The sequence below is a fragment of the Microcaecilia unicolor genome, chromosome 2 (assembly GCF_901765095.1).
Source record: "Microcaecilia unicolor chromosome 2, aMicUni1.1, whole genome shotgun sequence".
Taxonomy (NCBI): Eukaryota; Metazoa; Chordata; class Amphibia; order Gymnophiona; family Siphonopidae; genus Microcaecilia; species Microcaecilia unicolor.
In genome coordinates this window covers 517,475,336-517,489,470 of record NC_044032.1, presented here as the reverse complement: position 1 = coordinate 517,489,470, position 14,135 = coordinate 517,475,336, and the positions used below count along the sequence as shown (strand labels likewise).

Sequence of the window (14,135 nt, the reverse complement as noted above, 5' to 3'; positions counted from 1 at the left end):
AATAAACCCTTTTTTCACCTCCCCAGCTCCTTCACACTACTTCCACAATGTCCCAACACCCTAAAACGCAGTGCCACCTGCCCAAAACACAGCCCTACAATAGCTTCCCACTCTTGCACTTTCCTCCAAGCACCTTCCTCTCCTGAACGTTCTAATCCTCTCTGCTCCTAAAACAACTTTAATTCTCAATTTTCTTATCTCACCCTTCGATATTAAATATTCTTTAATTTAATCTATTCAAAACCCTTTTTCCTCCCCTCCTCCACCCCTATTCCACTCCCCTTCCACCCTTTTTAAATAAACAGTACCTTTCATCTGAATGCTGCTTTGGCCAAGGTTAAGTACCCACAATTAAATTAGTGGGCTTTACTTACATTAATAGATATGTCCTGTTGCTGAATTATTAGCCAAAATGAGAGAATGAAGAGATAATTAATGAAAGGGATTTTGGATTTAATTTATGCCTTTTTTAATAATAGTTCAAGGTTAGTTATATTTATTTTCTGATCTATAGGGCTTGCCATCTAAGTTTCTGCATGAGAGTTGAATGACTTGCCCAAGATCACAAGAATTAGCTAGGGGGGATTTAAATCTTGTTTTTTTTGGTTCTCAGCCTATTGGACTAATCATTAGGCTATTTCCCCACTCCTGGAAGACAGCTTCTTCATGCCACCCCAAGTATTTGATAAAAAAGCAGAGAGTTTTCCAATGTAAAGAGGGAGAATAGCTCTTCCTAGAAGGCTGCTACTTTCTAGCCCAAGGGTTTCCAGGCTGACTTCTGCCTCATAGCTATAAATAGTGGAGCAAGTTTCTACTTTTCTCATATTAATGCTTTATACATGCACTCTGTTTTGTGAATTCTTGCATACAGTGTACTGTACATATGACTTCTCCTAATCTTAATTTGGATTAAGTAAATTGAAAAAGTTAAAGAAAAATAATGGGTAGAGATAGCCAACTTTCTTGAATTGTTTTTAAACCTTGGAGCCGGGACCCTTTCGACCCGGTGTGCCCCTCCCCCCCTTTCTCCCCTTTTACCCCATCACCTTTCCCATCACCAATAACTCTCTTTACACCAGGGTGGGATAACCATAGGCCGCAGTTTGAGTTATTATTAACAATCCAACTTTAACATTATAACAGGATAGCCACCCCCCCCACCCCGAGCTACAAGTGTCCAGGCATAACCTCAGCAGTCGACCCCCCCCCCCCCCCCCCCCGCCGCCACTCGCCCTATTAGCAAAGCGGCACTTCAGCTTCTGGCGACCATCTTCCAGGCTCCGCCTTCACTGCAAGTGCCCCGATCCGTGTGGACCTCCACACAATTTCCAGGTCACCTAACCCGCCTTTCAAGCCCTGGCTTAGACCGCCTGAGCCCACTCTCCGTAGCTCGGGGTTTGTTTTTTGCCGCTGCGACAACTCCGCTGCCATCTATCTGAAAGAAACAAGAACAAGACTCCACCATAACCTGACGCCTCACCTCCTACACCTGATGTGAGGGTGGGCAAACCACCTCCGTGGATCAGGGAACGCCCCGAGCCTCGGAGGAGCTCCTGCATTTAATTTCCCCCTTAGCCCCACCCCCTAGCCGCCTCTCCTCCAATGGGCAGCTCTGTTGGGCTAACAGGACACACCAGCGTCCTATGAATCAGCCAACCACGCTCCCCCCATTCACGCACTCAAGTCGCACCCCCCCACACCCCCGCCGCCCGCTTTCGTTTCCCGAGCCTTCTCGAACGGGCCCAGCCCTCGTTTAAGGGGGGCCCTTCGAGACAAGCTCGTGGGCCGATTTTAAACCTTGGAGCCAGGACCCTTTCGACCCGGCATGCCCCTCCCCCCTTCTCCCCTTTTACCCCATCACCTTTCCCATCACCAATAACTCTCTTTACACCAGGGTGGGATAACCATAAGCCGCAGCTTGATTTATCATTAACAATCCAACTTTAACATTATAACAGGATAGCCCCCTCCCCACCCCGAGCTACAAGTGTCCAGGCATAACCTCAGCAGTTGACCCCCCTCCCCCCGCCGCTCGCCCTGCTAGCAAAGCGGCACTTTAGCTTCTGGCCGCCATCTTCCGGGCTCCGCCTTCACAGCAAGTGCCCTGATCTGTGTGGACCTCCACACAATTTCTGGGTCACCCAACCTGCCTTTCAAGCCCTGGCTCAGACCCCCTGAGCCCACTCTCCGTAGGTCGGCGTTTGTTTTTTGCCACAGGGGGAGGGGCCTTTGCTCCTGCAAAGACCCTCCTCCCCCCCACAAAAGCTGCGGCCTACCAGGACCCTGTCCCACAAATGCGCTCTAAACATTCTTGAATATCCTGCAGAAACAAGTCCAAACCCACATCAGACAAATGCACCCGGTCCCTTGCGAATAGCCCCTTACACGTAATGTCAACCCAATTGTGCTTAATCTGGATCCCCCCCCCCCCCTTGCCATGCCCCAAACACCCACCTGGCGGTTTACCTTACTTAAGCCCCATCACCACTTGCGCGACGGGAGGCAGGCCAGCTTGCGTATAATATCCGATCAGGCCTCCTTGGCATGGGGAAACCAGTCCATTACCAAATACAAGTCCTCCTGCATGGTGTCAATGAGCCTCTTGCCCGTCCCGTCGTCAACATCGTTGCCCCCCAAATGAATGAGCAGCATCTGGGGGTGCCAGGGTCTGCTGCGCAACCAATAGAGCAAAGGCAATAGTTGACACCACCGCATGCCGCGCTCTCCCCACCAAGATATTCGGATCCCCCGCTGAGCCAGTCCGAGGTGGATCCCTCCTGGCCGTTGCGCTGCCCTGACGCCAGCCCAGTGGATGAAGGAATGTCCCACAATCCATATGGAGTATGCTGCACCTCCAGCATCTAAAAGGGGAGGGACAACCACAACATTGGGTGATTGATGACACTCTCATGCCTCCCTCGAAAGACCCCAACAAAAGACAGACAACTGTAAAGCAAGGCAAGCCAGAACAGACAGCTCAAGGCAACGCGCAGTCTACGCCCCCCCCCCCCCCGTGCGTCCACTCAAGAAGGCCTAATATACCTTCGATAGGCCCCTGAAGACCATCTGCCAATGCTTCGAATGGCTTCCGCCCCCAACCCAGCCGGACTGGCACTCATAGTTGCCCCAATGCGGAAGGAATGCGTGCCAAATTGACTCGGGTCTTCCCCCACGCCCGCGAGACAGCGGCGAGGTATAGCCGTGAATTGATATCTCATTAAAACCGAGCCATCCGCATGCACTAGTAGAGAGGATGGGCCCCTGGGGTGAACCTGCAAATAGGCTTTGAGCAAGGACACGGGACAGGAGTCCATACCCGGGACCCTCTCCACACTATCGCACTCATACGTCGACCAAGTAGTAGGCGCCACCGAGGCCCTCAGCATTTTCTAGACCTCCAGTCTCCTAGTTGCCAAAGCTGCTCCAGCATCTGCTGCCCCTCGGCATCCGCCTCCGGTGCCAGGGCCCGGAAAGTCTGAACTTGAAAACGAGACAGCGCGTCAGCTACGCAATTCGCCCGCACCGGGATGTACCTTGCTGGCAGGTGCACGTTCAACCACAAATAACGCAGCACCAATTCCCTCATCAAGGAGTTCACCAGCAGACAACGTGCTGACTGCCGGTTCACCACCTCTACTACCCTTTGATTATCACACCACACCAAAATACTTTTATTCCGCAACCGCCCCGGCCACAATTCGCAAGCCACCACAAACGGAAACAGCTCAAAGAAGGCGATGTTCTTCGTTATCCCCGTTGCCACCCAACTGTCCGGCCATGGGGCTGCGCACCAGGCCCCCAGGCAGTACACCCCAAAACCCAATCCCCCGGCCGCATCTGTCCACAGCTCAAGATCCACATTGGACACCTCCTCGCTCTGAATTGCTAACGTGCCATTGAATGCCGACAAGAATTCCAGCCATATCCAGAGATCACTGCGCACCCCCGCGGACAATCGCACATGGTGATGCGGCTGCAGTACCCCCGATGTCACCGCCCCTAGGCGCCGGGAAAATGCCCCCATCGGGATGACCCGACACGCAAAATTAAGACTCCTCAAGAAGGACTGGACAGCGCCCAACGTGGTCTTCTTGGTCTGCATTATGGCCATAATTTGCTTGGCTAACTGCCCAACCTTCTCTTGTGGCAACTGGGTTACCATCTGTTCAGCGTCGATCTCGATACCCAGGAAAGTCAGGATTACCGCCGGACTCTCAGTTTTATCTGAGGCCAGCGGAATGCCAAATTCCGCGGCAACCTGCATAAAAAACATCCAGCAACCGCCTGCAATCCGCCCCATCGCAGGCCCCCACGAACAGGAAATCGAGATAGTGCACCAAGGTGTCTAACCCAGCCTTCTGCGCGGTCACCCAATGCACAAAGGAGCTGAAATGCTCGAAATAAGCACACGAGATTGCACAACCCATCGGCAAACAACGATCGTAATAAAAGGACCCTTCAAAATGAAAACCTAATAACAGGAATGCTGCCAGGTGTACCGGTAACAGACGGAAGGCCGCCTCGATTTCTACCTTCGCCAACTGCGCTGCCCTACCGCGCCGCCGCACCAAACCCACCGCAGAATCGAATGAGATGAATTGCACTGAGCAATATTCCTTTGGGATATCTGCATTCACAGAACCGCCCAGCGGATAGGAAAGCTTGTGAATCAGGCGGTATTTCCCTGGTGCCCTCTTCGGGATTACTGCCAACGGGGAGAGCATAAATGGTGAAAAAGGCCGTCCAACGAACGGACCTGCAATCCTGCCCAACCGTATCTCTTCCGCCAACTTTCGCCACACCACCTCCCATAGCCGCGAAGCAGACACTGAGTTTTGGACCCAATTAGTGACCACCCTCCCCTGGTATGGAATTGGAAAGCCCTCTGTAAAACACCTCTCAAGTGCCTCCGCCGCCCCCCTTGCTGGGTATTGACGGAGCCATGGCAGCATTACACCTACACACACCGGCGTGGGAGCCCTTGCCAACCAACTACTGTTTGCCCGCGGGCGTCCCTCCTGTCCCTTTCTTCGGACATTTGACGGCGGCGTGGCCCTGCCCGCAAATGGCACAGGCATGGCGGAACTTATAGTCTGGGAATGGACACATCGCCCTGTTAAACTGCCAACATACCTCCGATGCTGGACTGGATCCGCCCCCTGCAGTGCTGCCCTCCCCCTTTCCCCCGGTTCGAAAGGACTGACCCGCAGACGGAGGAGCAAACCCCCCTTTTCCTAGTCCCCCTGCCACCATTGAATGAGGAGCCATGTGCGCCAACCAGAGATTGATGTCTTGCGTCCCCCAGGTCATATGCAGGTTCTCCTCCATCTTGTCCCAGAAGGCTTCATCGTAGTTCAACCAAGCCTATCCCCCGAAGTGCTGAAAGGTGTCCAAAATTGAATCTGTGTATGCCAACAGCGGGCCGTACTGACCCTGGTCACGCCGTCCCCATACGCTGGCCATGTGCAAAAAGGATCGCATCCAGATGACCACCGTTTTGGGGACCTTGTGCTCCTGTGGGCCCTCGGCCTGGTGTTTGTCGCGTTTCGAACTCTTCCAGTGCCCCCTGCTCTCCAGCAAACGAAATATATCAATGCACTTCCGCTGCCTAATCCTCCTCCACAGCGCGCGCGGTACCTGCTCCCAAAGCTCCGACAGTACCACTAAGGCCGACGGTCCCTGAGATTCCTCTCCCATGCTTCTAGACATGTTCACTCACTGCGCGCCGCCCCCGCCCTGAGAAGAAGAGGAGGATGATGTAAAAGAGGAAGAGGAGGAAACAGATGACGAGGAAGATGCCCTCCCCTGCTTCCCCTTCCGCTTGCGCCTTGCGTTTTTACCCCACCCTCCGGCAGAGGACGATCGATCACGTACCAACTCCTGACGTACTAGCACTCTGTTGCAGGGACATGCCCCGACATTCCTGCATACTGTGCGTCCACATTCGTGCTCAACAATGCCCTCTCTCGACCCACCATCCTCCTACCGCCATGTCTCCCCGCTGTAGATGTCAAGGGGCGTACAGACTCCAAATCCTCCTGACCTGCAGCACCCGCTCCCGGCCCTGCACAGGCCATCTCGCTCCGCACCTGCAAAGACACAAAAGGAGAAGCAGCAGAACCAGCCCCTCCTGTGCCCCACCCTGTTTCACGGAGCACCCCCCTGCCGTCCCCGGGGCCCGCCCATCCCATATCTGCCGGTGGTGGCAAGCCTGACCACATGGAGGTCCACAGAAGGGCTGCTGACACTGCCCAGGGGGGCAACCCAATCGGGGGCCAAGCACCCCACTGATAGGGGCCCCACGACATCGGAGAACGCCCCTCCCCTGATAACCACCCCCGGAGCCCCCATGCGGGGGCCCCGCAGCTGACATTGGGCCGTCCATCATGGCCCCACCCTCTGCCCTATGCCCCATGGCATTTCACAGCGCCAAGATACACCCCACCCCTCCCTCCACAACCCAGCTGCAGGCCCCTATGGACGATGAAGAAACCCTCACCTACTCCCTCTCCTGGTCCCCTAGTTCGGCCAGAATTTCTCCTGCCACGCCTTGCACTTTAACCGCACTCCCAGACCCCTGCAGCTTTCCACCCCCCCCCCCCCCCCCCCCCCCCCCCCCCCGCTTGCACAAGCTGGCATGCTTATTCTTCTCCTGCCTCTTTTTCCCCACTCCACCGGCTGCAGCTACTGCTAAAGCCGACTGAGCAACCTCCTTAGCTCTCCTACTGCTTGTCGACACTGCCACCCTCTCCCTACTCACTAGCTCCGGGCTCCCCTCGATCGAGTCATTCGCATACAGGGACACCTCGGCCCCTATTTCCTCCTTTCCCAGCTCACCAGCTCCCAACGCCATGCTGCAAACCACCTCTGCGGATCAGGGAACGCCCCGAGCCTCGGAGGAGCTCCTGCATTTAATGTCCCCATTAGCCCCACCCCCTAGTTGCCTCTCCTCCAATGGGCAGCTCCATTGGGGTAACAGGGCACACTAGCATCCTACGAATCGGCCAACTACGCTCCCCCCATTCACGCACTCAAGTCGCACCCCCCCGCCCGCTTTCTCTTCCCGAGCCTTCTCGAATAGACCCAGCCCTCGTTTAAGGGGGGCCCTTCGAGACGAGCTCTCGGGCCGATTTTTCTGTTCTATAAAAACTGGGATATTTCTATGATGTTGACTTTGAGAAACAGCAGACTATTTCACAGTTTGGCAGCACACAGTTGTTCTAGCTTCCAGCAAAGATGATGTACCCTACTCATTTTTGTGCAATTTCTCGTGATGGATATTTGTCTCTTATTCAATTCTTTCTTAATTTCGTATATTTCTTTTATACAGCGTGCATCTTTAATGTTAATGTTTGTAAACTTCCAGAGAAATTATCCATGGTTACAGAAGTTGTCATTCATTGTGCTCAATTTGTCACAAAACATCTTCATTTTCTTAATTGTCTATTGTGCATATTTTACCAGATAAATGTGTTAAAAAAAATATGAATGCAGTAGATAGAGTCAGCTGTCTAGGGAATGGCAAAGGATTCTCCTCTGTTGTTAGTGATATTAATACACATGTTTGCAAACTGGAAGGGGAATGCTGCATCTGGACTGATTATTTTGTGCAGTAGACCTAAGCTTTCCAGTGAGTCTGAACTAAATGAGAACAGTTGCTTTTTGTTAAATAGAATCTATCCAGCCAATAATCTCCCCTGTTAAAGTGAGCCTGAGTGGAATGGTAAAGCCTGAATCTGAGAATATCGGGAAGCAGAGTTGCTGGTATCACTGTGTTCCTTATCGCAAGCTCTTTAAAACTGACACTGCAAAGTCTCTTGCTGAGTTCTGAAACAGATGTTCTTCTAGCAACTCCGAAGTAACCATAACAGCTGGATAGAAGAGGTTTCAAGGGGATTAGTGATTAATTTCAGCATCTTAAGAAGACCCCCCCAACTGGCGCAAATCAAATGCAGAGAGAAGCATGAAATGTAACGCTCCAGTTGCTGTTCTGCCTCAGTCAGCTCGACCACTACCTTCCCACAGGGCAGCGAGGCGAGGCTTGTTTGTTCACTAGCAGGGGGACGATTTTGGATGTATTGAAAGCATTGGTAAACTTTCCTCATTACCTCCCTCCCTCTGGAACCAGTGCGCAGCCTGGAATGGTTTGCCCACGTGAAGCATGTTGAGTGTTGAGTGGGAGACAGAGGGACTGCAGACAGTAGGGATCGTTGTGATTATCTGCGCCTCTCTGAAGCTGCTTCATTTACTGGGACTCATTGATTTTTCGGAAGGTAAAGTGATTGCTTGCACGCTGGGCTTTCTGGGTGTGCAGGTGCTGTCCTGCTGCTTACACATGCTGTAGACAGGGGCTGCGGCAGCTCCTGGCAAAGTTGGAAGGATGGGAAGGATGGGGAATAGTGAAATTAGCCTGCTATGCAGAGTGACACTCTCTCTTCCACTATGCTGAGGATTAAACGCGAAGCAGGAGCTTCTTTTGTGTGCTTTTGATATACTTTTTAGTGAATAAGATTTAGAAATTTTAGTATATTTTCAGGATGAAAATTGACAGTTAATATCACTTCAGTACTGTAGCTAATAACTCAGAAGGAGGTATAGTCTGAATCTATTCTAACAGAAAAAGACTTATGTTTCATTTTGAGATACAAACATAGGGCTACCGAGTTGCCCCTATCCAGGAGGGAGATTTTGGGCCATTGGTGAGTTTCTAATATCTTATGCATTATGGAACCTGCAATGCTGATTACTACCCTGCTTTGGGATATACATTCAAAACCTGGACTGGCCATGAAATCTCCCACTTGGAATTGGACCACTTGGGTTTAGATCATGCAGTGAGACAAACTTTCAAATGTGGCATTTCTTCAAACAATTGTAGCACTTTTATTTTTAATGAAAAAAATAAAATGTAATTTATTTATAATTTGGGTTCTTTCATGAAGGTATCTGAACTGCAGGCATGAAGCAGAGATGATATTGCTTTTCCTTTGAAATTACAATACCTTGGTCTTTAAAGATAATGTTATCTGCGAAGTTCCTGGTGTTCTGGCAGATTTTTAAAACTCTTCTGGAAAAGAAAAATGTATCATCTACTTATGAAAGCATTTTTGACTGTATTATTGTATAGTATAAATGGTGAATTATTTCTGGAACGCAGCTGCCATTATCGCCTAGATATGATAGACAAGTAAAAGCATGCATGTCTTTCCAAACCATTAGCTATGTTTCTTTTCTACCATGAGATCTACGAATATTCATCTCACCAGACTACTAGTCAGACTATTCCTGAAAGGTGCCACCATTAACCTAACTAACACCATTAGAAAGGGGTATTTTTCTTTAGCTACCTTCCACGTACACATGCTGAAAGCTGATATAATATTTAATAGGGATGGGCTGTCATTTGCAAAAGAAGGAACGATGCAAAAAAACAGAAGAAACCAGTCTTCGCAAAAACCGTAAGCGAAAAGAAAACAGCGAAGATGACTCAAAAATGAAGAGGACGGCGCTTCGAGTAGAAATCCAGTTAAAAACAAATTTATTGATCGTTAGACAAATGAAACCAAAAAGAGAAAATAATAAAAAATACAGTTAGATGGTTGGTGAGTGAGACTCTATTTTTGGTTTCATTTGTCTAACGATCAATAAATTTGTTTTTAACTGGATTTCTACTCGAAGCGTCGTCTTCTTCAGTTTTGAGTCATCTTTGCTATTTTGTTTCCACTGTCATTTGCAAAGACATAGGACATCTCAACAAAATAATCTGTGTTGCTGCATGTGGTTACCAAATGAAAACAAGCAGAGAAGACACATTTTGGACTAAATTCTATAAATGGCACCATAAAAAAAATCAGCGTGGAAAAATATGCGCTTACCACCATTCTGTTATCCATGTCTAATGTTAAGTGTGGTTTATAGAATAAACATAGCACCTGGACCCGTAACTAAATTTACATGTGACCATTCACGCCAGTGGTTGGAAAACCAGGTCCTAGAGGCACCCTAGCCAGTCAGGTTGTCAGGATAACCACAATGAATATTCATGAGAGAGATATGCATTCAGCAGAGGTGGTGTATGGGTGGCAGTAAATAGCCATGCGCTACTTTTAATTTTAGCACATGGCCATTTACTGCCCCATTAAAAAAATGCCTATTTTCCCAACCATGGTAAAAAGTGGCCCAGCGTGCACCAAAAACAGCCACTCACGCTACCGCAGGCCACTTTTTACTATGGCTTAGTAAAAGGACCTCTTAGGCATGAATAAGGCTTATTCTATAACAGTGTGTGTAATTTCTAGAAACGCTCATGCCCCTCTCATGGCCACACCTTCTTTTGAGATCCACACATTAGAATTTATGTTCACCACATTACAGGCTATGCTTAGAAAGTTGAATGTGTAAATTCTAATTAGTGCCAATTAGTGCCGATAACTGCTTGTTATTGGCCAATTATCATCACTAATTGGCAGGGCCGCCAAGAGACTGGGCCGGTCCCGGGGCAAGGCTGGGCCCGGGGTAAGGGCCCCACTGCCACCGCCTCCCCTCCACCTGCCCCCGTCCCTCCACCACCGGGCCGAGCCCCCCTGAATTCAAATCATAGCGCCTCACCTCGACCTCGCTCCGTGTGAAAGAAGTGCAGCAGCGGCAGTCTGCAGATCGCCTCCCTTCAGGCCTTCCCTCCCTGTGTCCCACCTTCGTGCAAGTTACGTCAGACGAGGGTGGGACACAGGGAGGGAAGGCCCAAAGAGAGGCGATCTGCAGACTGCCGCTGCTGCGCTTCTTTCACACGGAGCGAGGTCGAGGTGAGGCGCTATGATTTGAATTCAGGGGGGCCCAGCCCGGTGGTGGACGGGGGGGGGGGGGGGGTTGGAGGGGACTGCGGCACCGGGCCCCTCTTGGAGGCCCGGGTCTGGGGAATTTTGTCCCCCCCTGCTCCCCCTCTCAGCGGCCCTGATAATCGGCTTGTTTAATAATTAAGTTTTGCACGCAATTTGGCTGCACTGAAAAATTTGTGTGCACAACTGTAGTCACCATATATAGAATCTGGGGGTTTCTGTTTTGTTGTTTACTGCTAATAGTGTGTACTCTTTTGAAATACTGCAAATTATGTGGAAAGGGGGTACACTGTTTCCTTAGAATAGAACCACTGCACATGGGAGAATCACTGTTCATGCTCAAACTAATGCTGACTTGTGCACATGCATGCCCTATCAGAAAAAGAGTTTGCCCTCTTTCTGAAATAGCACACCTTCTTTTCACATACCCCCAAATTCTATAAATGGTGCCCAAAGTCTTACATGAGCTTTGGACGCTTCCATTTTGGCACCAACATTTCAGAGCTGCTATCAGGACACAGATACTTTGGCTGCAGTAATTTTGTCCATGCTGGAATTTTTGATGACAGCATCGAAAATTCTCCATCCTGCCTCCAACTCACTGATCTCCAATACTCAGGGGCATGGGCTTTGAATGCTCACTGCTGCAGCTGGGGGTCCTTGAGCAGAAAAGAAATGTGGGCTACCCCAAGTGATGTCTGTGAGGAAGGTCGGTTCTTCAGGAAGCCTGTTCTGTTCTCCGTCACAGGCACTGCCTGGGGCAGCCCACATTCCCCTTCTGATCAAGGACCCCGTGGCTGCAGCAGTGAGCAGGCACAGGTCCTGCTCTTAACTACCAGTAATCAGTGCATTGGGGTTGGGGTTGTGGCCAAAAGATCTGCGCCCTAACAGTATCACTGATCAGCAAGCACAAAACAGCAATGGCCAACGGTCTCGCTTCGGCCCAAAGTTAGGTGCTCAATTGGGCACTCAGTTGTAGAACAAGGGCCAGTTATGCATATAAAATAATTAACTAATTGGCTCTAAATTGACAATACCAATCATTGGCATTAACAAGTTCTAACTAGTTCTAATTTGATGTTGCACATGTAACAAACTTATGCCCCTATTCTACAAACCTAACTTCTCTGATGCGAAAATGCAAATGGGGTCTTAACATGGGAGGCGCATGGACATGTCAGGAGCATGCGTGCATTTTACAGAATGGTTCCATTTATGTGCTCAACTTCTACATTTAGATACCATCATTTATACCAGCCAATAGACATGGCATAAGTGGTTGTGCCTAAAGGTTTGCATGCAACTGTGGACTTATGCTAGTATTCTAGAACATAAATACATATAAGTACATAAGTGTTGCATACTGGGACAGACCGAAGGTCCATCAAGCCCAGTATCCTGTTTCCAACAATGGCCAATCCAGGTCACAAGTACTTGGCAGGATCCCAAAAAAGTACAATACATTTTATGCTGCTTATCCTAGAAATGAGTAGTGGATTTTCCCCAAGTCCATTTTAATAATGGTCTATGGACTTTTCCTTTAGGAAGTCATCCAAATCTTTTTTTAAACTCCGCTAAGCTAACTGCTTTTACTACAGTCTCTGGCAACAAATTGCAAGGAATGCCATGATAAAATACCAGGTTTGCACCCACGTTTTTGCTGCCTAACATTTAGTGAGCTATACTAAATTTACCCCATAGTGTGCACTGTTTCCAAAGAGCTCACACTATTATCAGCGCATGAAAAAACAACAAAATGGCCAAACAAAAATGAAAATAAAACAGAAATTACCATAAAGGGCACAGGAATCAACACAAAATAAAAACTTTCTGGCCGCTCATCCCTAATATTTAACACGGTATTCTGCATATTGAAAGGTGGGGCATGAGCAATCAACTTTTAAATGCAATCAAGCTCTTGATGTTCTCTGCATTTTTATAAGCTTTTATTTTGAGAAAGTAAAGCTATTGCTACCAGTACCAAAGCTTCATTTTCACTTTTGGGCTAGGGGAGGGTCAAAGACTTCAACATTGCACAAGTGGATGTTGACATAAAGTTTGTAGACAGTCACTGTTTGTGAAAGTACCTTGGGGCAGGGTTGCATAGACCAAACTGGGTTATCTGCACAGTGAAGAAATGTGTAGATAAAGCAGTGGAAACAATTATCCTCAGGTGAAATTATGCAGCTATTCATCAAGTGTGATAGTCATATTAGTCTGATTCTGTGGAGCATGACAAAGAATCTGAATACATATAAATCTGCAAAGCATGCAAGTTACTGAAATCTTTGGCAGAAAAGATTATTTTGAAACTGCTTTTCCCTCTATTTTCACCCCTTCTTCCTCTTTTGCTTCCCACCTGCTCTCCTTCCCTATTGTGCTGTATCTTCTCTGCTGCTCCCCATTCTGTTTCCCTTTCTGTTCTTCCTGCGCTCTTGGTCTCTCCTCCTCTGATGTTTTTGTCTGTATCCTTCCATGGTCTACCCTTTCTCTCCATACCCTTCCCTTTGCTTTATTAGTTCAACATATGCTCTCCTCACTTCTCTGATCTCTCCTATTTCCTTTCTGCCTTTATCCTGTTTTCCTCTATCTCTACCATTTCTTTTTTTTTCTTTGCTGCATCACCATATGTCCTCTGTTCTCCACTGCTTTGCTGCTCTCCCTTCTTCTATCCCATCCATCTTGTTCCCTTTGCTTTTTCTCCCCTGTTTCCGTGATCCATCTTTTCTCTCTATTGCTTTATCCCTTGTTCTGGTTTTCTTCTTCTGTCCAGTTCTTCTGTACTTTCTGCCACCCTGCTGCTTCTTGTTCTGCTCTTTCCATCTCCCTATTGCTTCCCTCTTTGTCCTGGTGTCCCTGTCCTCTGCTTCATTTCTTCTCACCACTCTATCTCTTCCAAGTGCTTACTCTTCACTCACCACTTTTCCTCCCTCATTCCTCTTTGCTACCATCCCATTCTCTATCTCAACATCACACGTCTTCCTCCTTTCTGCTTTCTCATTTGCCTCTTCATCCATCTTTCCTCTTCTTCTTGACTCTGCTGCTGCTCTCCTTAACTCTGCCCTGTTCTACACTGTTCTTCTCTTCTCCAATAGCCCATTCTCCTCTATTGTCTTCTATAGTTTCATTTTTCTCCCTCTTTTTCTTTTCTGCCTACTTCTTCCCCCTTCCTCTTCCCCTTCCTTTCCTTTTCTCTTCCCTTCTTACACTACTGTCCCTGTATCCCTTCTGTTCTGTCATTCCTACTCATCATCCTCCATGTCTTCTCATCTCCATTTCCACTACTCCTTTGTTCCCTCA

At 48.8% G+C, this 14,135-nt stretch overlaps 1 protein-coding gene across 2 annotated transcripts in view; it reads left to right on the top strand.

Moving 5' to 3' along the window:
• Window positions 1-14,135, top strand: part of KCNIP4 (potassium voltage-gated channel interacting protein 4) — a 594,747-nt gene that overhangs the window by 248,244 nt on the left and 332,368 nt on the right. The window contains exon 1 of one of the 2 annotated variants that reach the window (XM_030192608.1): window positions 8,162-8,273. The exons of the other annotated variant lie outside the window; for it this stretch is intronic. Coding sequence (XP_030048468.1) covers window positions 8,162-8,273 — 112 coding nt within the window. Of the gene's footprint in view, window positions 1-8,161; window positions 8,274-14,135 lie in introns of those variants that run through there. 2 annotated transcript variants of the gene reach the window in all.